This window comes from Procambarus clarkii, chromosome 94 (genome assembly GCF_040958095.1).
Source record: "Procambarus clarkii isolate CNS0578487 chromosome 94, FALCON_Pclarkii_2.0, whole genome shotgun sequence".
NCBI lineage: Eukaryota > Metazoa > Arthropoda > Malacostraca > Decapoda > Cambaridae > Procambarus > Procambarus clarkii.
In genome coordinates this window covers 4251458-4275610 of record NC_091243.1, presented here as the reverse complement: position 1 = coordinate 4275610, position 24153 = coordinate 4251458, and the positions used below count along the sequence as shown (strand labels likewise).

General features: G+C 43.9%; 2 protein-coding genes across 2 annotated transcripts in view; one reads left to right on the top strand and one right to left on the bottom strand.

Moving 5' to 3' along the window:
* The window catches only part of LOC123747271 (innexin inx2), a 45906-nt gene that overhangs the window by 1922 nt on the left and 19831 nt on the right, over positions 1 to 24153 (top strand). The gene's annotated exons all lie outside the window — the stretch shown is intronic.
* On the bottom strand, positions 16652 to 17531 carry LOC123747215 (uncharacterized). The gene is made up of 2 exons (XM_045729251.2): positions 17507 to 17531; positions 16652 to 16992 (listed from the first exon to the last, which is right to left on the bottom strand). Exons 1-2 carry the CDS (start codon positions 17529 to 17531, stop codon positions 16652 to 16654), a joined length of 366 nt encoding a protein of 121 aa, XP_045585207.2.

The window sequence follows — 24153 nt, the reverse complement described above, 5'->3', positions numbered from 1 at the left end:
CTCTCCACACCGTCCATCCCGTCTACTCACTCTACCTTCCCTGTCTACACACGTCATCCCTTCCACTCCCCTCCCACTACCCCTCCCCCCCATCTCCACACACTGTACCCCACCCCCGGTCTTCCGCCCACACCCCCCCTCATCACACCATCACTACCCACTCCCTCCTGTCATCACTATACACTATCCCCATTACTCTAACCAAATGGTTACCCCTAGAATGCGAATCTGTTTCCAGTTATACAAATGGTAACGTCTATGAGACTCTGTAAAGGAGGGACATTGGTCCCTCATTTCCCAATGGAAGGGGGAACTGGACATCCCCCCTTCCTCTCCCACCGCCCCCGCCCCCCACTACGCCACTCCCAATAAAATCACGATCAATCCTGCAATATTTAATGAAGCTAGCCCTTAGCGTCTAGTCTTCTATCATGAACAGACTCGTTAATTTATGTATTTAATGTTCGCTGATGCCCCCAACAGCGAGGATAATAAACTCAGCTGTAGGCTGAATTTTTGATGATCAAAACGGCGGGCTACTGAACGATGTGAACGCCAAACGGCGGGCTACTGAACGATGTGAACGCCAAACGGCGGGCTACTGAACGATGTGAACGCCAAACGGCGGGCTACTGAACGATGTGAACGCTAAAAACATTTTCCCAATGAACGACGTGAACGGCGAACAGCGGTCCACGGAACGTTATGCAGGCCACACACACAGCAGGCTTCAGAGGCGAAAACGATATTTAATAAACCAATAAGTCTATCAGTCCACATTTACACGAAGGTAAACCTGGTTTACCAGAGCTACGCTTCTTAGAATGACGCAAGACGTTCACGTGTGTGTCTCGATGAACGTGTTCACTGATGATACAGGTAGAAATTTCACCCAGTGTTAATGGGGAGTTCTCGTGTATTTCAGTGAGAAGTGTTGACCAAACCACACACTAGATATTGAAGAGACGACGACGTTTCGGTCCATCCTGGACCATTCTCATGTCGACTGTGAGGACCACTCACAATCGACTTGAGAATGGTTCAGGACGGACCGAAACGTCGTCGTCCCTTCATTTTCTAGTGTGTGGTTTGGTCAACATACTTCAGCCACGTTATTGTGACTCATCGCCTGCAATACGAGGGAGGCACAGGTATTCAGAGATAAACTTTTCAACATGTTTATCACTCCCCGTGTATACCCACCTTTCAAAGGTATTATACCACAATCATTCAACAAGAAGGTAATCAGAATTTTGCTCTTAAACCTGTCACACTGGAAACAATTGTCTCTATCAAAAGCCTGCGATCTCATAAGCATTGTGACTGCATTCGATGCCTCAGTCTAATCGTCAACAAGCCGCACCGCAGCAGCCTGTGGGGTTTATAGAAATAATCCTTGTACACAGACGATCAGTGTCAGGTTAAAAAGTTCACTGAACTCTACACAAACAGAACTAGCTGCACTACAGCTTAATTCCGGTACATTAAAAGCACAAGAAGGGGGAGTAATTTTTTGTGATTAAAAAGTTGTCATTCAAGCACTTGCAGATTTTTGCAAAATAGACAGCAAGAACCCGATAACCTGCTCGATGAACTGGATAAAGGGTTTAGATTATCTTTTGTCTAGATTACATCTCATTCAAATATAAATCATAACGATGACAGACAGCAGGTAAACTAGCATGCAACAAGGATGAAGCTGAGCTAGACTGAGCTATCCCTCCCATCTCTATTGTTAAGACAATATTGCTCCAAACATTCACTATGATAAGAGGAAAATCACAGACTCTCAAAGGCATAAAATCTGATACATATGTATATTGGCAGCACAAAACCTTCCAGCCGACAGTGCGATATAGTGGTTGCCAGGATGAGGTTGGTCTGCCTTTACCTGTGGCAGGTGGCAACAGGTGATGAATCTCTCAACCCTGAGCACTTCAGGTGCAAACTCTGTAAGTACAGGATCATGACCTCAAACACACACTACATTATTGAATGTCCTAATATTAGACCCTTCAGACCCGCCTGAATGAGGTATATCTAGAGTTTGGCAACGACTTTATCTACTCTCGGGTTCTTGATAATTCCTAAATAATTCCCCCAAAGTTTGCCAGTGCAAGCTGCTGATCATAGTGACCCTGTATGACTAAACATCCTGCGAGATGGAAACATATTTCTAGCATCACCTAGTTACCTAGACTATATGTAGCCGTTTATACAGTGCATGAATTAGATGGAACTAAGAACGTTAATTAAAAAAAAAAGGTCAGCCGTTCATCCAAGTCATTCACAAATTAGATGGTGAATGTGACTATTGATTAAACACCAAATGTTGCACTAATTAAACTCAAACGGGTTAAAAAAAATAATATTTTTGGAAAACCAAACATAGTTATTTTTCCAACAAAACCTTATAACTTCGTGCTCTCTACCATGAAAGTTAGCTCGTGCTCGGCCTGAAACCTGACAACCTCTACAACTCTCCAAAGATATACAGAAGCATCACTTTACACGAAACACACAAGTTGTGGAGACCATGAGTCACAATAACGTGGCTGAAGACATGATGACCAAACCACACACGACAGAAGATGAGGACACGATGACGTTTCGGTCCTCGACCATTATCAAGTCGACTGTCGAAACATGGTCGTCCCTTTCCCCTCTGGTGTGTGATTTGGTCATCACACAAATTGTGTTTTGACTTGACCCACACCAGCAGCAGCAGCAGCAGCCGCAGCGGCAGCAGCAGCAGCAGCAGCAGCAGCAGCAGCGGCGGCAGCAGCAGCGGCGGCAGCAGCAGCAGCAGCAGCAGCAGCAGCAGCAGCAGCAACAGCGGCCGCAACAGCAACAGCAGCTCGCTCCACCCCTCAACGTGCTGCTCTCAATAACCTTGGACCGGATTCACCAAACATTTATGCAAGATCTTACGAACATCTTCTCTCAATCCTTGGCGGCTTTGTTTACATTTATCGCTCAGCTTATAAGCTCTCAACTAACTGTTTATAACAATAACATTTGATTACGAAGTTACGATGTTCATAGACTGTTTACAAATTTAAGCAAAACCGTCCCAAGATTGAGAAAAGATGTTCGTAAGTACTGTCGTAACAGTTTAATGAATCCGGAGTCTTTCAACAAGTCCTCAGACTCGGAGGAAAGTGTGCTGAACACGACACAAGTGAAGGAGAGTCTTATAAAGCCACGGGGTGTATTAGAAAGCCACGGGTGTATTAGAAAGCCACGGGGTGTATTAGAAAGCCACGGGGTGTATTATAAAGCCACGGGGTGTATTATAAAGCCACGGGGTGTATTATAAAGCCACGGGGTGTATTATAAAGCCACGGGGTTATTATAAAGCCACGGGGTGCATTATAAAGCCACGGGGTGTATTATAAAGCCACGGGGTGTATTATAAAGCCATGGGGTGTATTAAAAAGCCACGGGGTGTATTTAAAAGCCACGGGGTGTATTAAAAAGCCATGGGGTGTATTAAAAAGCCACGGGGTGTATTAAAAAGCCACGGGGTGTATTAAAAAGCCACGGGGTGTATTAAAAAGCCACAGGTTGTATTATAAAGCTATGAGGCTTATAGAAAGCCTCAGGGTGCATTAGAAAGCCACGTGGTGTATTATAAAGCGACACAGTGTATAAGATAGTGTATTAGTATACTACGGGTGTATTACATAGTTATTGTATAACCAAGGTGTTTTATAAGCAATCTAGGTATTCTATTAGCAGCCAATGTGTTGTATAAGCAAAGCAAAGGGGGGGGTATACTTTCAACATTTTCCTAGCAATGGAACCTCTAACCACTTCAAATTCTATACTTTTCTAATGGGAAGCAAAAACGCGATTCCTTAAGACTGTGTCCATATTTCGGCAGACAATTAGATTTTCTTTATTAGCCTCTAACTTGTTCTTGCGGTTCATGATCTGTATATAACGTGTTTTATGTCGTATATACAACATTTATATACATACATTTATATAATGTATATACATACATTAATATATACAACATTTAGCACGTTGTATTTATTAAGTCTGGTATTTTGCTCAATTTCGTAAAACATATCAATACAATTTTTCAAGAGAAAGCTGTTGTATTTTTGTGTGTGTTTGTGGAAATTTGGGGAGACGGTCGGCCGAGCGGACAGCACACTGGACTTGTGATCTTGTGGTCCTGGGTTCGATCCCAGGCGCCGGCGAGAAACAATGGGCAGAGTTTCTTTCACCCTATGCCTCTGTTACCTAGCAGTAAAATAGGTACCTGGGTGTTAGTCAGCTGTCACGGGTTGCTTCATGGGGGTGGAGGCCTGGTCGAGGACCGGGCCGCGGGGACACTAAAAAGCCCCGAAATCATCTCAAGATAACCTGAAGATAACCTTAAGATTTCAAGTCCGTTTTGTTCTGTTTTTCCTGAGCTCCATCCCACCAAACACACGACGTAACTACGACGTTAGAACAACTTGTAACACCTTCTAACAAGTAGTAACAAGTATCGAACAAGTCGTAACAACTTTCTAACACGTCATGGCAACTTTTCCAACAAGATGTGACAGCATTGTAACAAGACGTAATAAGGTAACACTAGGAACCGTTACGTTGTGTGTTTACAGGGATGTGACACACTGTAACACTCACTTGACCACAGCGGAGCAATTCGTACCCGTATGCGCGCCCCGATGTTTACAAGTGCGTGGATCCTGGGTGTGTAGGGCAGATTGATGTATGGTGTTTGGGTGTCGCTTCTGCTTGCCGGTGAAGCGTTCGAGGCGTTTGATCTATCTGGTAGTGTGTAGGATTGATTGATCAAGATTAAGCCACCCTATAGGTGGCACGGCCATGAATAACCCGTAAGTGGAGGCTCTTTGGAGCCATTATTAGTACCAATAGCTGGTACTGGAGATCTGTGGAAGTGTGTAAGGAGGTACTGAGGTTTAAAAATGTATTTTATATATATATATATATATATATATATATATATATATATATATATATATATATAATTGCTTAAATTATTCTGATGTTTATATTCTTTGTCAATCTAGTCTTAAAGTATGGATGGAGGTGGATTCCACAACTTCTTCTTACGGTGTATCAAACTCCTTGCCCATCCGTACAGGGTACGAGTATTTACTTACATTCTTCGACTCGATTGTATTTCCACTTGTGTTCTCGCGTCCTACTTTCTATAAATTTAAATAGGTTGTCCTTGTCCAGCTTGTCTATTTTCCCCTCGGGGTTTTGTATGTCGTGATCATATCTCCTCTGGTTCTTCTGTCCTTCATGGTTGGGTTGGCCAGTTACCTCAATCTATTTTCATAGCTCTGGCAACAATCTTGTTGCCGTTTTTCTGTGTTAGTTCAATCCGGCCTCTCGAATGGTACATCGCATTTTGGCGTTTAAATCCCCTCAGGGACAAAAATCCCCCAACTTGCATTTTATATTAGTGGATCCTCGGTTAGGTTCGGACAATTTAGTGCACCAGATTAGTGACGTTGGGAACCCTCGAGAGGACGTACTGTTTAATTTTATGGTTCACTAGATACGGATTTAATTTTATGCTTCCACTATAGATGTAAAAAAAAAAAAGCTATGTAGATTGCTTCGAAAAAAAGAAGTGTGTCCTAATTTAGGTTTCTAAAAGATGTTCTAATATTTGCCAGCGTTGCCCATCCCGCCAAACACACACCGAAACTACGACGTTGGTACAACGTTCGAACAAGTTTTAACACTTCCTAACCAGTTACAACAACCAATATAGCAAGTTGTAACAACGTTCTAATACGTCATAAACACGTTAAGCCAAGATGTAACAACTTTATTACAAGTTGTAACAAGCGGAAATAGAGACAGTTACAGTTTGTGTTTCCAGGAATGTTACCTACGTCAATGTATGTGTGTGTGTGTATATGTATGAGATCTGTCGTACCTCAGTCGATTAAGGCAGTGTCTGGGATGCTCCCGGAAGCAGGTTCGAATCCTTGTGACGGCCCTTGTGGATTTGTTCATTGGGGTTGACGTTATAACCACATTCAAACATCATTCTTTCTCCAACTCCTCTAGTTGCCTTCTCTTGTGGCGTTGAGACATTTTGGTTTCTTTATCTCTCTTCCCCATGTCCATTCTCTTACATTACTGGTTGTCGAACTTTAGCAACTGTTTATTTGCCCACACTTGAAGTTTGTCAAGGTCTTCCCTTAACTTCTTCTTCAAGACCATGAAGTTTGTCAAGGTCTTCTTCTGTAGTTTCTCCTCTGGCTTTACACCTTCGTCGTGTTGTGAAATGTTTTATTAACAATTCTTAAACACTTATATAGTTCAGATATTACCGAAATCAACAACGAAACTATTAGAACGAGTATTGTGAAAAACACGAACCTCAGGTAAACTATAAATAATAACTTACATTCTCGTATTTGTCCTCAGTAATCCATGGGTAGAGGTCACAGTAATCCTTGGGTAGACGTCACAGTAATCCTTGAGTAGACGTCACAGTAATCCTTGGGTAAACGTCCCAGTAATCCTTGGGTAGACGTCACAGTAATCCTTGGGTAAACGTCCCAGTAATCCTTGGGTAGACGTCACAGTAATCCTTCAGTAGACGTTATTGTAATCCTTGGGTAAACGTCCCAGTAATCCTTGGGTAGACGTCACAGTAATCCTTGGGTAGAGGTCACAGTAATCCTTGGGTAGACGTCACAGTAATCCTTGGGTAGACGTCACAGTAATCCTTGCGTAGACATCACAGTAATCCTTGGGTAGACATCACAGTAATCCTTGGGTAGACATTACAGTAATCCATGGGTAGACATCACAGTAATCCATGGGTAGACATCACAGTAATCCCTGGGGTATACGTCATAATAATCCTTGGGTAAACGTCCCCGTGCAAACAACAGGAGTTACCGATTGATGAAGATTGATGAAGATTAAGCCACCCAAACGGTGGCACGGGCATAAATAGCCCGTAAGTGGTGGCCCTTTTGAGCCATTACCAGTATCAATAGATGATACTGGAGATCTGTGGAGGTGCGACTGCACCCTGCGTGACGGGAGATGTCTCCCGTGGACCAAATGGTGAGGAGTTACCTCTGGCCCAATACTTATATAAGAAATACTCACTAGATTTATACCCTAAGAAACACGACCAAATTTCCAATGATTATAAAACTATCTTTAAGCTAAATCTAACTTTCTCCCATAAATAGATAACTTTTCATTCATGTTTCTACGTTGTCTTTCACCTTCTAGATTCCCATCGTCTGGGACAGGATGCCTGTTGAGCTTATCGAGGTCACAATCCCTTCCTCGGGATGCATTCAACAACAGTCGCCTTGTTCACGGGTACTTATTTACTGCTTGGTAAACAAAAGCACCATGTGTAAGAAATCATTGTTCTCAAACGGCCTACGCGGAAGTCGAACTGTATCTTGTAAGATCCTGCTGTAACAAACTGGTTACCTGAATTTGCCAGTGGGCTTCCGTCTCTCTAGTGGCCTCGATGAGGACAGGACGAAGCCGATGGCTTGTCAAGGGTCGTCCTTTCTCCAGCTGGAGTTTGAATTGTAGTAATATTCATAGTTCCAGCTTTGGCGGGTAGGCGGTTCCACTATTTTTGTTTTGTTTCTAACCTATGGGTGCAAAATCATCTCCTCTTTCCTGTCCTACAGTGTGGCTTCCCGAGGTTGAAGCCGTTGCTCCCTGTATGTGGCAACAGGCTAAACCAAATTATATGCAAGACGTTGATATAACGTTCAATCAACGTTAAAACGTTAAATCAACGTTACACTTTGGAAATCGTATCCACTTGGAAACGTCTTACATTCATTTTTTGCTGCTTCGTAAAATGAGTTAGTTTTAATTTCGTTTTGTCATTCATAAATATTACTATATATTTATACATCTCAAGTTCCTTTTAGCGCAGCTAACGCACTTTGGGGATACACTTGAGGACGTAGGGTACGGAGGCACTTGGTGAGATCATCGACCCTTGAGTGCGTGCGCGCGGCGCTTGTGGTGGAAAGTGCCTGTCAGACACTGGCGTCCCAATCTCCTTCATTGTCTGACCTTGAGCAGTCTCCATACCCCTCACAATACTCCCAGCACTGCAATATCTTGAGGTTATCTTGAGATGATTTCGGGGCTTTAGTGTCCCCGCGGCCCGGTCCTCGACCAGACCTCCACCCCCAGGAAGCAGCCCGTGACAGCTGACCCAGGTACCTATTTTACTGCTAGGTAACAGGGGCATAGGGTGAAAGAAACTGGCCATTGTTTCTCGCCGGCGCCTGGGATCACAGGATGACAAGTCCAGCGTGCTGTCCGCTCGGCCGACCGGTTCCCCAATAATAGGATTATTATTATTATTATTATTATTATTATTATTATTACTTAGGGTAATCTATATATCTATATACGATGTCTGTCATTACAATGTAGCTTGGGGCTACATTCTTAAGTTCGACATGCTATTTCTAAGTATGGGGGCGCTGGGATGATTATGTGTGGTAGGTCAGTCGAGGTCGGCCCAGGTGCCAGCGTTGAATCAATATCGGCCACTATATCTGCTCTCCTTCCCCCCCCCCCCTTCCTCCATTCTCCTTGGGCTTTTCATGAAGTTATGTTTCCTGTAGAGTTTTAAGTAGTTTTTCCACTGCTACGTGAGTAACTGTTCCGAGAGAAAGTCAGAGAGAGAGAGAGAAAGAGAGAGAGAGAGAGTGGGGGGAGAGAGAGTGGGGGGAGAGAGAGAGTGGGGAGAGAGAGAGAGAGAGAGAGTGAGAGTGAGAGTGAGAGTGAGAGAGAGAGAGAGAGAGAGAGAGAGAGAGAGATAAACATATAGGTGTCTAATGATTGATCCGTTTATTGCATGACAGTATGATGGTGTATTAATTAACAGCTTGTTTAAATTTAAGTGTGCCTCAGGTCTACACAGATTTTAACACGTTCTTGATGCATTCTTGTTCTCAGGCAGCTGGTAGACAATTCAACGTAATCATCAATTCCTTCCTTGAAGGAATACTCCTTGCCCAGCTCATCAGTTTCATCATTCATTCGGAGGACAACATGAGATAAATCCTCATGAAATAAACTATGTTGCCGTCATGAATTATTGTGTGTAATCTGTGTCTACCTTCAGACACAAGTTAAAATTGCGTCTTAAAGTTGTCTTGATCGATCTTAAATTGAGTTGATCTATCTTAAATTGAGTTGATCTATCTTAAATTGAGTTGATCTATCTTAAATTGAGTTGATCTATCTTAAATTGAGTTGATCGATCTTAAATTGAGTTGATCTATCTTAAATTGAGTTGATCTATCTTAAATTGAGTTGATCGATCTTAAAGTTAATGTCATCGATCTTAAATTGAGTTAATCGCAATAAAGGATAGTGAATTATTTACCACCAATTTGTAAATTGGTGGTAAAAATTGGGATCAGTTGAGACGTGTACACATTTAAGTACAAGAATAATGACAGTGAGTTTGGGGTAAAGGTCAGTGGTTCAGAGGTTTATATGGACTCATCGTTCTAAACGTGAGTCAACACTTACTGTCATGATACCAGCACTGGCGGCAGCACCAGTGGCATGGTTTTGGCCACATAAGTGTATGAATGGGTTGCGGAAAGTCACATTTTGTTTTTTGTTTACACTCACGTTGTTACAGAAAACGACATTATGACTGTTGTTGTAGTTATAGATTGAGCTACTCGGAACAAGTTCCAAGTAGCACGGGCTATGGTGAGCCCGTAGTGGACTTACCTGGCACAGGAGTGGTGCTCGATATTTATGACCATTGCTAGCAAGCTTTTCCTTTCCGTAGCTTATGGGAAGGGATAGCTTTCCCTTCCCATAGAAGAGTTTTCCCTTCCCACAGCTTATCGTCAGCCTAACCCAACTATTTATCATAGAACACCACCAGCTCATTCGGTTTTCAACCAGGTCCCCGGCCCTTAATTTCACACGAGTGACTGGGGAGGAAAAGAGGGTGGGTGGGGGGGGGGGGGCAACACTAACCTGACACACGACTAACAACCCGGACACCACACCCAGCTGCCTCACGAAGAACCACTCTGGTTCTACACTTTGACACATGAGGATCCACCCTGGCACTACCCTATCCAAGCACACGAGGGATCTGGCACCACAGCACCTTGGCACTAGGGTAACCTGGCCCATGAGGAACATTCCCTTAGCAACACTATCGTGGCCTATGATTAACCATCCTGGTACTGTGATGAGAAATACCTCAGGAGAGACGTTTCTGTACGAGACAATTGAAGCAGATTGATTGATAAAGATTAAGCCACCCAAGAGGCATGAATAGCCCGTAAAGTGAAGCAGGAACCCAGAACTGTGATGTATTGGTGGCCTGAACCCGCATGGGATATACAGTTGACAACTCTCTGGAAACTCATGTCCAGTACAGTATCAACTTTGAGATTTTGTTTCTGAATATTATATTGTTGAATTTCTAATTTTGGGTAATTTCCGCTCCTGTGAGTTCAGATGTGCGCTGAACAAACATTTCAATACTGGAACACGGAATATAACTGACATGTATTCCAGATTTGTTTTGAAGTGAAAGAACTGTGCTGTACATGTGACGTAGTTGCAAGGTGAACTGGAAATAACACAAACTCATCATCTTTGAGTGCTCAATGACCCAATAAGTAGAGTAACAGATCCCTAAATCTGTCCAGAAAGGGAAGATGAAAACACCTACATTGCTGCCTATCATTGTAACTGATCAGCCATTTATAAAATACTCTTGTACAGGCGATGAGTCACAATAACGTGGTTGAAGTAGTTTGACCAGACAACACACCTAAAAGGTGAAGGGACGACGACGTTTCGGTCCGTCCTGGACCATTCTCAAGTCACAATCAACTTGAGAATGGTCCAGGACGGACCGAAACGTCGTCGTCCCTTCACCTTCTAGTGTGTGGTCTGGTAAAAAATATTTACTCTTTTCTCACTCGTTTTCCTCGGGTTCATGAGTGCTTTGGGGGTTATGGAACGTCTACTCACAGCCCGTCCTCGTTAACAAAGACCAAATGATCGTTAATACAGCCGCCAAATCCCCTGGTTGTGAATATAAAATGGTTTATACACGACTCACAAGTGATGAGGTTCGACCAGTTATCGAACAGTACTTCGCTGACGACCTTTGTTCGAACTGCAACGCTGTACATGCTTCACCCACACATTAGACATGAAGGAAGTGTTTGACGGCGGTGAGAAGGTTGAGTGGGGTGTGGGGGGATGAGTGGGGTGTGGGGAGATGAGTGGGGTGTGGGGGGATGAGTGGGGTGTGGGGGGATGAGTGGGGTGTGGGAGGATGAGTGGGGTGTGGGAGGATGAGTGGGGTGTGGGAGGATGAGTGGGGTGTGGGGGGATGAGTGGGAGGTGGGTGGGGTGAGTGGGGTGTGGGGGGATGAGTGGGGTGTGGGGGGGATGAGTGGGGTGTGGGGAGGATGAGTGGGGTGTGGGGGGGATGAGTGGAGTGTGGGGGGGATGAGTGGAGTGTGGGGGGGATGAGTGGGGTGTGGGGGATGAGTGGGGTGTGTGGGGATGAGTGGGGTGTGGGAGGATGAGTGGGGTATGGGGAGGATGAGTGGGGTGTGGGAGGATGAGTGGGGTATGGGGGGATGAGTGGGGTGTGGGAGGAGTTGGGTGTGGGGGGATGAGTGGGGTGTGGGGGGATGAGTGGGGTGTGGGAGGAGTTGGGTGTGGGGAGGATGAGTGGGGTGTGGGGGGATGAGTGGGGTGTGGGGGGAAGAGTGGGGTGTGGGAGGAGGAGTTGGGTGTGGGGGGGATGAGTGGGGTGTGGGGGGATGAGTGGGGTGTGGGAGGATGAGTGGGGTGTGGGAGGATGAGTGGGGTGTGGGAGGATGAGTGGGGTATGGGAGGATGAGTGGGGTATGGGAGGATGAGTGGGGTGTGGGAGGATGAGTGGGGTGTGGGGGATGAGTGGGGTGTGGGAGGATGAGTGGGGTGTGGGGGGATGAGTGGGGTGTGGGGGGATGAGTGGGGTGTAGAGGAGATGAGTGGAATGAGGGGGTGTGGAGGTATAATTATCACACAAGCAGGAACTATCAATTACTCGCACGGATTCACATCTATCACGTCACTTGACCTATCCTCCAGCATCCTCTAGCCTTCCCGCCGACTCATTCTGCCATGAAAGGATAGGTAGAATTTAGTGATGTTAAAATGCACTCAAATCCTGCTTGTAACTATGACCATTGTCCAATATTGTTACTTTGCAACAGTGGAAACCTGACGCCTTGGCCGCCTGAGGCAATCCTACCTTGAGTTATATCTCTCATATGTCATCGTTGTTTAAGATTCGCTACTTGGAACAAAAAGTTCAAAGTAGCACGGGCTATGGTGAGCCCGTAGTAGACTTGTTTATTTCTCATTGATGTGTTCATATGTGTGTGACTTCCCAGCACCTTCGGCTGTGTCATACTGCAAGCACTGTATCCTACCACCACTGGCAGAAAGATATTGTGTTCGCTATTCCCACACTTACTCCATCACTGAACCCGGCTTTTCCGACAGGAAGCAAAATTTCATTGATTTTTTAATGCAATCTTAATTTAATTTAATTTTAATTAATGGAATAAAATTGCATTAATGCTAAGATGTCGATAATTCAAGAGTGCCACCATTGTAGCCAATATTAATTTGTTTTACATACAAGTTATTTAACAACAATATGTATTCCTAGGTCAGTAAAATTTCGTAATTACATTTTTAGAAACACGAATTATCATTACATGTGAAAGTTTTCACTGACCTGGTGTTACTGAAACCCTTGTTATGATGAACATAGAAAACGTACCTGGTTGTTAGGAGGGTGACTGGGGCCAGATTCACGAAGCAGTTACGCCAGCACTTACGAACCTGTACATCTTTTCACAATCTTTGGCGGCTTTGTTTACAACTTTTAAACAGTTAATGAGCTCCGAAGCACCAGGAGGGTGTTTATAACAATAACAACAGCTGATTGGGAAGCTTTCATGCTTGTAAACTGTTTACTTAATGTAACCAAAGCCGTCAAAGATTGAGGAAAGATGTACAGGTTCGTAAGTGCTTGCGTAACTGCTTCGTGAATCTGAGTCCTGGTGTTTTAACAACCCATCCTCCTTTTTTAGGTAGTACCTTTTTGTAACAGTGTGGACCGTCGTACGTACATAGACGTAATGGACAATTAAATGGTAGAATTTGGTACTATTCACTTTTTAAAGTCCGACAAAATAAAGCTAAAAATCAAACTTGCATATTCCTAATATAACACATATGTACCATATTAGGCCTCAGATAACGTGTATTAGACCTAGGAAGGTTAGGTTGACCAGACCACACACTAGAAGGTGAAGGGACGACGACGTTTCGGTCCGTCCTGGACCATTCTCAAGTGAATCGACTTGAGAATGGTCCAGGATGGACCGAAACGTCGTCATCTCATCGTCTTCTGGTGTGTGTTTTGATCATCATATCTTCTGCTGCGTTATTGTGACTCCTCGTCTGCATAGTCCAGTTGTATCTGGCGATTCAGGGTGTATAGTGACTGATGGCTGTGACTGACAGATCAGAGCGGCGAGGAGGGGAGAAACGAGGCCATTTAGCTTGAAGGAACAGTCCCAGCACATTAAGGCCACTTCTCCTCCGCCTGTCGTAGCGACGATGTCCGGCCACCCAACAGCGCTGTAGTTTGTCGAGTCGCGCGGGAACTGAACAGGGTGATTATGGTCTGGAATAGTGATATGGTTTGGAGTGTTGTAGTGACGCTTCAGAGTTAGGGACATATGATGCGAAGAAAGGTTTTGAACGATGACCAGATAGTTACGAGAGGTAGAAATGGCTTAAGTTACCCTATTCTTTTGGGATGAATTTATTGAGATAAAGTAGTTTAAACTAAACTACTTAATCTTAATAAACTTAAACAACTTGAACCAGAGAGGTAAAATGTTGTTTTTGCTAAAGACAGCCAAGTAAGAACCGGCTTTAATTATGCATGAATGTAAATAGAGTTTGTATAAACGATTTTATATAAGTTATTTAAGGAATCAGACTTGGGCTTGAACCATTTTCCTTATATTCGTACACATGAGTGCCAATTGGACACTCACTCATTGGAACTCTTGTACACATGAGTGCCAATTTCAACCAAATGGTCGTCTCAGAAGACTAACAGCGTTGTGATAACATATTTCGTTAAACCAACTTCCGGAGCTGGAGCCCCTGGGACAGTTCCTGTTAGCTTCAACCTTGTACTGACAGTTCCTGCGATGGCGCTGGAACCAATCGTATTGTGCGTTTGCCTTTCCATTGGAGACTTTCGGCGCCGTGGAGAGAGGTGTACCTGCTGCATGGGTGACAGCTTCTTCTCTGTATCTACCAACCCTGGCCTTGTGCCCTGGAGAGGCCACTTCAGACCGACAACCAGAGCACAACTCCATAGTTTCCTGAGACTGATGGATGCCTACTACTGTTACTTTTGTTAAACCTCACGACGAGAAATGAAAGGTAGTCGAATATTTTGCAAATACAACAGAAGTGAGGCGTCGAGTCATGTAGGGGTGGAGAGATGATAGGTCGAGCCATGTAGGGGTGGAGAGATGATAGGTCGAGCAATGTAGAGGTGGAGAGAGATGATAGGTCGAGCCATGTTGGGGTGGAGAGAGATGATAGGTCGAGCCATGTTGGGGTGGAGAGAGATGATAGGTCGAGCCATGTTGGGGTGGAGAGAGATGATAGGTCGAGCCATGTTGGGGTGAAGAGAGATGATAGGTCGAGCCATGTAGGGGTGGAGAGAGATGATAGGCCGAGCCATGTAGGGGTGGAGAGAGATGATAGGTCGAGCCATGTTGGGGTGAAGAGAGATGATAGGTCGAGCCATGTAGGGGTGGAGAGAGATGATAGGTCGAGCCATGTAGGGGTGGAGAGAGATGATAGGTCGAGCCATGTAGGGGTGGAGAGAGATGATAGGTCGAGCCATGTAGGGGTGGAGAGAGATGATAGGTCGAGCCATGTAGGGGTGGAGAGAGATGATAGGTCGAGCCATGTAGGGGTGGAGAGAGATGATAGGTCGAGCCATGTAGGGGTGGAGAGAGATGATAGGTCGAGCCATGTAGGGGTGGAGAGAGATGATAGGTCGAGCCATGTAGGGGTGGAGAGAGATGATAGGTCGAGCCATGTAGGGGTGGAGAGAGATGATAGGTCGAGCCATGTTGGGGTAGGAAAACGAAAGTGGAGCTAAACCTAACTTTATACCCTACAATTGCCACACACAAAACAGGGAAACGAACTTAAATCTCTACCTAAATTGTTCCGTCCAAATATGAATCTATTGAGAGACAGTATTTGAAAATATTGATGTTAATGTTTTCAATACTATCATCTTCAGACAACACACACACACGTTGCTACGGTGACGAACGAGGGGAACAAAAACACACACAAGGGTGAGTGCATGTTTGTTTCGAGGGTGGGGTGTTGGGGGGGAGGGGGTTATCTTGAGGTTATCTTGAGATGATTTCGGGGCTTTAGTGTCCCCGCGGCCCGGTCCTCGACCAGGCCTCCACCCCCAGGAAGCAGCCCGTGACAGCTGACTAACTCCCGAGTACCTATTTACTGCTAGGTAACAGCAGTGGGTGGGTGAATCCCCCTCCCTTCTCCCTCTATAAGGAATAACCATGAAACAAGAAAGATATGCTTATCATTTCAACGTTAAAACTTTTTTTTGCGCGTTAGTCACTGTCTTTTTTTATTTGTTTTTGTTCGTATTCGTCTAAAGAAGACTTGCCACTTGTGGTGATTGCTGGGGTCGAGGACGTGGGTGGTACTCACTTGATGCTCTTGTCACTGTCCTCCTTCTCTTGCAACAGAACGAGGCTTTTGTATGTTTTTGAATGTGTATGTACGTGTGTGTGTATGCGTACTCAACGTAGCAGCACATCCCAGGGTTCGACTCCAGCTATCGGATACCCCTGTTATAAATTGTCTTACATGTAAAGCTGTTCACGGATTCTGCTTCTTTGCAGCGTTTCTTTGTTTATTCATCTTTATCACTGCTCTCCGCTGACTATTTTTGTGTTTTGTTTGATAACATCCTTTATATCATCCAGCAACCAGGAGGCCTGGTCGACGACCGGGCCGCGGGGACACTAAGCCCCGGAAGCACCTCAAGGTAGCCTCAAGGTGGCTCACTCTGTTACTTTGGTGTTACTTGTGTTACTTTGATGGCATTCCATCCATGCTGGATAGTATATCTTGTTCTACCCTATATATTCCATTGATATAATTTTGTATGTGGTGATTATGTCCTCTCTCATCTTTTTCTCAGTGACATGATGGATATTTCTGCTTAGTTTTGCTTTGTAACTCATAGCTCTGAGGTGTTGTCCTGGCATTCCTCAGGACCTTCCTCAGCTTCGTTGTGTATCAAATGATGTACTTACTCCAAGCTGGCGCAACATATTCCAGAACTAATCTCAGTGGTATACAGAACCCTGGAGTGTCAGGGCCTTCTTAACAGGACTGTCAGGGGCCTTCTTAACAGGACTGTCAGGGGCCTTCTTAACAGGACTGTAAAGGCCGTCTTAACAGGACTGTAAAAGCCGTCTTAACAGAACTGTCAAGGCCTTCTTAACAGGACTGTCAAGGCCTTCTTAACAGGACTGTCAGGGGCCCTTCTTAACAGGACTGTCAAGGTCTTCTTAACAGGACTGTCAGGGGCCTTCTTAACAGGACTGTCAGGGGTCTTCTTAACAGGACTGTCAGGGGCCTTCTTAACAGGACTGTCAGGGGCCTTCTTAACAGGACTGTCAGGGGCCTTCTTAACAGGACTGTCAGGGGTCTTCTTAACAGGACTGTCAGGGGTCTTCTTAACAGGACTGTCAGGGGTCTTCTTAACAGGACTGTCAGGGGTCTTCTTAACAGGACTGTCAGGGGCCTTCTTAACAGGACTGTCAAGGCCTTCTTAACAGGACTGTCAAGTCCTTCTTAACAGGACTGCGAAGTCCTTCTTAACAGGACTGCGAAGTCCTTCTTAACAGGACTGTCAGGGGCCTTCTTAACAGGACTGTCAAGGCCGTCTTAACAGGACTGTCAGGGACCTTCTTAACAGGACTGTCAGGGGCCGTCTTAACAGGACTGAGGCCCTGGGCAGAGCAAGGCACTATAGGGCCCCGCCCCTCCGCTAAAGTGCAAATTACCAACAGATGGTTCAGCACAAATTAACTCTATTATAAATACAAATTAAAAAAGGGATTTGAATCCCAAGCCTTTCCAGCGAGAGGTCGAGTAATGATCCACTATGCCAGGAGGTCTCGCATGAACAATATATGTTGTTCATATATTGTTCATGTGGCAACATGTGGCCCTCAAGCATCATGAGGGCCACACTAGCCAATTGCCCCAGTGTGTTAAGCTGGCACTGTCGCACTCTGGTGCATTAGTCGCTCTTTCACTCTAGTATTCTACACATTACTCGGGATTGTTTCTACAGCTGCCATATAAGCCACTTGAGTGAGAGAGCATTAAATGCTTTCTGCCAGTGTGTGTGTGTGTGTGTGTGTGTGTGTGTGTGTGTGTGTGTGTGTGTGTGTGTAATTACCTAAGTGTAGTTACAGGATGAGAGCTACGCTCGTGGTGTCCCGTCTCGTGTGTGTACTCACCTAGTTGTGTTTGCGGGGGTTGAGCTCTGGCTCTTTGGTCCCGCCTCTCAACCGTCAATCAACTGGTGTACAGATTCCTGAGCCTACTGGGCTCTATCATATCTACACTTGAAACTGTGTATGGAGTCAGCCTCCACCACATCACTGCCTAATGCTGTCAAGGCCTTCTTAACAGGACTGTCAAGGCCTTCTTAACAGGACTGTCAAGGCCTTCTTAACAGGACTGTCAAGGCCTTCTTAACAGGACTGTCAGGGGCCTTCTTAACAGGACTGTCAGGGGCCTTCTTAACAGGACTGTCAGGGGCCTTCTTAACAGGACTGTCAAGGCCTTCTTAACAGGACTGTCAAGGCCTTCTTAACAGGACTGTCAGGGGCCTTCTTAACAGGACTGTCAGGGGCCTTCTTAACAGGACTGTCAAGGCCTTCTTAACAGGACTGTCAAGGCCTTCTTAACAGGACTGTCAAGGCCTTCTTAACAGGACTGTCAGGGGCCTTCTTAACAGGACTGCCAGGGGCCTTCTTAACAGGCCTGTCAAGGCCTTCGAGAGGCAGGAGGAAGGAGGAGTGTGTGTGTTACCGTCAATCAACTAGTGTACAGGTTCCTTTACCTATTGAATTCTATCATATCTACACTTGAAACTGTGCATGTGTGTGCGCGCGCGCTCACGATTCACCAATTAGACAAGCTGTGGCTGGGGGGGGGGGGTGTTAAGGGGACGGTGTGGTGGAAGGGGGATGGAAGGGGTGGAAGGGGGATGGAAGGGGTGGAAGGGGGATGGAAGGGGGATGGAAGTGGTATGGAAGGGGTGATGGTGTAAGGGGGGGAGGCAGGGGTGAGCTTTACATAGTCACAAACGATTACATTCTCTGGTTTTCCTATATCCTATAATATTATAGGAAAATTTCCTATATCCTATATATATCCTAAAATACAGGATATAGAATTTTCCATAATTCTTCACAAACTCTGGGTCCAATATAAGTCAGGATTTTTGAACTCATATATGTAATGTGTGTAATTTTAAGCGGTGATAACCATTAATTAAAATTTCACAGCTCACATATAGGCATTAAAAGTTGCTAATTGCAATTCTTTTCATGAAGCAAACTCACCGAGTTAACAGTAAATTATGAAGTTAAAAATATTAACAAATGAAATTCGGTAGAAGAAATTTTGGGCCTAAATTCTCCGTACAAAAAAAAAAAAAAAAAATTGAGCCTCTTATAATTATTATAAATAATGATCTTTAGATGATTTCGGGGCTTTAGTGTCCCTGCGGCCCGGTCCTCGACCAGGCCTCCACCCCCAGGAAGCAGCCCGTGACAGCTGACAAACACCCAGGTACCTATTTACTGCTAGGTAACAGGGGCATAGGGTGAAAGAAACTCTGCCCATTGTTTCTCGCCGGCGCCCGGGATCGAACCCGGGACCACAGGATCACAAGTCCTGCGTGCTGTCCGCTCGGCCGACCGGCTCCCTGTAAATTATTAATAATGACTATGAGTAATGTATGAGTAATAATGAGTAATGAGTAATAATTAATAATGACTAATAATAACAAGTTGTTGATCAATCACCTGTAGTTAAGGACGTACGTCTTAATACAGTAAGTTTTTTTTTTTAATTATTATTATTTTCTACCACAGACGTGGCCACACATTGACAATGCTAACCAGCATATTTACATTTTCTTCTGTACCATACAGTACACCAGCGTCCGCTGGCGACGTAAATAACTCCTGACACCTGGTGTGTTCGTAGGTAATAGTGCAGTCCGAGTCATTAGACCTCTGGTGGGTAATTAGTCTCAATTATGAGGGAACTTCGAGAGGTGGAGGAAGGAGGCAAAAGTTGTAATTAGGAACCAAATTTGTCTTCCATTTGTACTAGAAGTCTTGAGAGTTCCTCTTCAACACTCCTCATTGTAGAAAATAAGTTTTGAAAAAGAACGTTTTTCTCCCCAAAAATGTTCAGAAAACGTGTTACCCATTCACAGGAGAATTTTAACATACACGATCACATTTTTCGGAAATGCTTCAGACACGGCCTTGAACGAGAATATGTTATTCATTTCCATTCGAGGAAATACCGGTATGTATCGTATCGCATGAAACATGCCTTCTGAGAGTTGGTACCAGATGTGTTAGTCAATTACTGACTTATTAACGTCGACGATAGTCGGAATTTTTACTATTGTCTCAGGGCAAAGGATGGGTTGGAAATATAGCAACGGATGAGGCCATGTGGTGCTCCCAGTAAACAATGTGTCAGCTGTTCTCCCAGTAAACACTGTGTCAGCTGTTCTCCTAGTAAACATTGTATCAGCTGTTCTCTCAGTAAACATTGTGTCAGCTGTTCTCCCAGTAAACACTGTGTCAGCTGTTCTCCTAGTAAACATTGTATCAGCTGTTCTCTCAGTAAACATTGTGTCAGCTGTTCTCCCAGTAAACACTGTGTCAGCTGTTCTCCTAGTAAACATTGTATCAGCTGTTCTCTCAGTAAACATTGTGTCAGCTGTTCTCCCAGTAAACACTGTATCAGCTGTTCTCCTAGTAAACACCATCAGTGGATCTCCCTCACATTAAGCACCACCAGTGGTTCTCTCTTCTCCGTTTGAGTTATATCTTTGCTAATACTATAATAATATTCATAACATATATAAATTAAATTTGAAAAAAACAACAGCGTTAAGTTTATCTAGGTTTACAGTGTAATTTATATGAAGCCGCAAATACAAATACTCTCAAAATGATTTATAGTTGGGAAAAATTCTATACAAGTTGCAATGACTCTGCCAGTCCTAATTGCCACAACAAAATAAAAAAAAAACATTTTTTATATCAATTGCACATCAGACGAGTCTGTACAAAGAGAGTGGTATAATCACCAAGTGAATTTACATACGATATGATATTTTGTAAACAAAATTTGAGTCATTTAATATACTCATTAAATTAAATGAACTCCACTATACACGTAACAATGCATAACGGAGCTTAAAGCACCCCAATACTACAACAATGAATTTGACAAATATGTTTGGAAATGTGTGTGTGTTTTTTAAACATATTTCTTATTTCTTATTCCACTGTTGGTGTTTTACATATAAACATAAATTTCTTCTCATTAAAATAATATTCTCTCTTAATAAGATTACTGTGTGGATTGTTGCGTATGAAACTGAATTCTTTTAATAGGTTGGCAACATTTGTGGAGACCTGGGGATGTTTCCGGTAGCCCTGGTCTGAAGGTGACCTTGGGAAGGTTCACAGCAGTCCTGGTCTGAAGGTGACCTTGGGAAGGTTCACAGCAGTCCTGGTCTGAAGGTGACCTTGGAAAGGTTCACAGCAGTCCTAGTCTGAAGGTGACCTTGGGAAGGTTCACAGCAGCTATGGTCTGAAGGTGACCTTGGGAAGGTTAACAGCAGTATGGTCTGTAGGTGACCTTGGGAAGGTTCACAGCAGCTATGGTCTGAAGGTGACCTTGGGAAGGTTCACAGCAGCTATGGTCTGTAGGTGACCTTGGGAAGGTTCCCAGCAGTCCTGGTCTGAAAGCGACCTTGGGAAGGTTCTTAAGCATATCAACTGAGATAAAAAGTTCAAAACAAAATTGGCCTCACTAAACTACCTCTTCCTCATTAGTAGACTGTCTTTTCCTTTCCAAGTAAACTGTCAATGCAATCATCAGTAAACTATCCATCCCTTCATCAGTAAACTGCCCATCCCTTCATCAGTAAACTGCCCATCCCTTCACCAGTAAACTACCCATCCCTTCATCAGTAAACTACCCATCATCAGTAAACTGCCCATCCCTTCATCAGCAAACTGCCCATCCCTTCATCAGTAAACTACCCATCCCTTTACCAGTAAACTACCCATCCCTTCACCAGTAAACTGCCCATCCCTTCATCAGTAAACTGCCCATCCTCAGTAAAATACTCACGAATATACTACAAAATCTAATTGCCACACATACAAGATAAAATCAAAAATTTACCTTTCATCACAACTGGATTAATGGTTTAGGCTCAAGAGGAACAACTCTCTCAAACACCGGCAAAGCGAATAACAGCAAAACAATTCACTCGTGTTTGACGATACTAAAACTTTACAATGTTTTTCAAAATCATTTTTCCCCTTTACTATATGACGAATACTTTATTGTTGTTGCTTATAACGTGTTAGTACTTCTTTACTTTGTCAAGTTGAGAAGTAAAATATTATAGTGGGAAGCAGGCATGGAAGTAGATTCCTCGCCCCTTCCTTCATGCCTTGTTTGTTGTCATGACTGGCGATTACAAGCACTCGGTGCCAGTCCCATTGTTCTTACCGACGGAACGTTCCTCCTGTCAGCCATGGTTTTATATATATACATATATATATATATATATACATATATATATATATATATACATATATATATATATATATATATATATATATATATATATTAATAAATCCAATAATAAATATATGCCTCATCCATCGCAACTCTGGGAAGAGTCTTGTTGCAAACTTCTGCATCTTTTCGAGCATATTTATGTTTATTTTTTATTTTTTTATTAAGATGAGGGCTGCAGGATGGGGCGGCATACTCTATGACTGGCCACACACAGGCGGTATACAGTGATCTGAAAGCTTCCTTATTCAAGTTACTGAAGAAGTTTTGACTTTTGCTAGTGTTGAGTATCCTCCTGACGTTAATGTATTTTTATGAGCTTCTGGAGTTAGATTTGATGTGTTCACTTACAGGACTTTTTTTTCTGGTTGTTTTATGGAGAGTGTTTCACTTCGTTATATGCTAGCTTTCTCGGCCTCCTAGCTCCTGTTCCCATTACCATCACCTTACACTTGCTGATGTTCAACTCTAGTAGCCATTTTTTGGTATCAGCTCTGCAGGCTATTTAAGTCATCTTGCAGAATCTTACAATCCTCATTTATCTCAACCCTTCTCATTAGTTTCGCATTGTCTACAAACATCACCATATTAGACCCTACTTCTTCAGTCAGGTCATTTACATAAACAAGGAATAGTATGGGTCCCAGCATCGATCCTTGCGGTACTCCCCTTGTTAGCTGACACCAGTCCGACTTCTCGCCTCTGACCATCACACTGACTCCTGTCTGTTGGGTAATTTCTTACTAATGTTAGTGAGTTTCCGCTTACTCCAGCCTACCTCTCGAGTTTGTATAGTAGTCTCTTGTATGGTACTGTGGCAAAGGCTTTTTGGCAGTCCAGAAACATATAATTTGGTTAGCCTTCTGTGTCTGTCTTTTTCGATAACTTATAATTTAACGTCAGTAGGTTTGTTAGACATGAGTCTTGTTCCATGCAGCCATGTTGATGCTAGCTTCCTTACCCAATTTCTTTCTAGGTGTATAACTAGTCTTAACCATACTTTGTTAAGTACTTCGAGTACTTTGCAAGTTATGACTCTGAGTGGCACTGATCTGAAGTTAATTGCCTCTTGTGTATTTTCTTTCTTGTCGGTTGGTACAACATTTGCCTTCCTCCAGCAGCTGGGTAATTCCCCTTTTTTGTGACTCATCAGTGTCAGAGGTAGATGTATGTGTACTCGCCTAGATGTACTCACCTAGTTGTGCTTGCGGGGGTTGAGCTTTGGCTCTTTGGTCCCGCCTATGTGTATTTACTATTTGTATCTGTAGAATCTAGATATTATCTCCTAGACCCCGTCTTTCTAACCAATTTACTTTTCATATATTATGTCTACTACATATCTCTTACACACACTCTACCTCATACACACACACACACACACAGCCCCAGGAAGCAGACCGTAGTAGCTGTCTAACTCCCAGGTACCTATTTACTGCCAGGTGAACAGGTGCATCAGGATGAAAGAAACTCTGCCCATTTTTTTCCGCCTTCGCCGGGAATCGAACCCGGTGTGTGTGAGTGTATGTGTGAGTGTATGTGTGTGTGTGTGTGTGTGTGTGTGTGTGTGTGTGTGTGTGTGAAGGCCCAGTATCATGGTAATACAGCAGCCTCAGCGTCGCCCCTGGTCGTTAAACCACGACAATGAATAGGAATAACAGGATTCTCTGGGACTACAACCAGTGCGACGTGTCGTGACTCACCAGTGCATTAACCAGGATTCACCAACTGAACTTTAAGATCCTATTTCCTCACTTGGTCCTGAACAGCACTTCCACTCCACCCTCGAACCCCATCCTGTCATGAGATACGACCTTTTTTTTTTAATTTTTAATAAATTCTGTTTATTGTTAAGCTGTTCTCAACTTCTCATCACCTACACTGCCTGTCTCACAGCATGCAGCTCCAGCTTAACCATACCTAGTTAAGCACAAGACTACGTTCGAAAAGATAGTTATACCACCAGACAAGTCCCAGCTCTGTGAGGTATGAGCTACGCGGAATCTACGGGAATAGTCATTATTTCCCTTACTCTTCTGTCTTCCTCACGTCCCGGGAAGACAG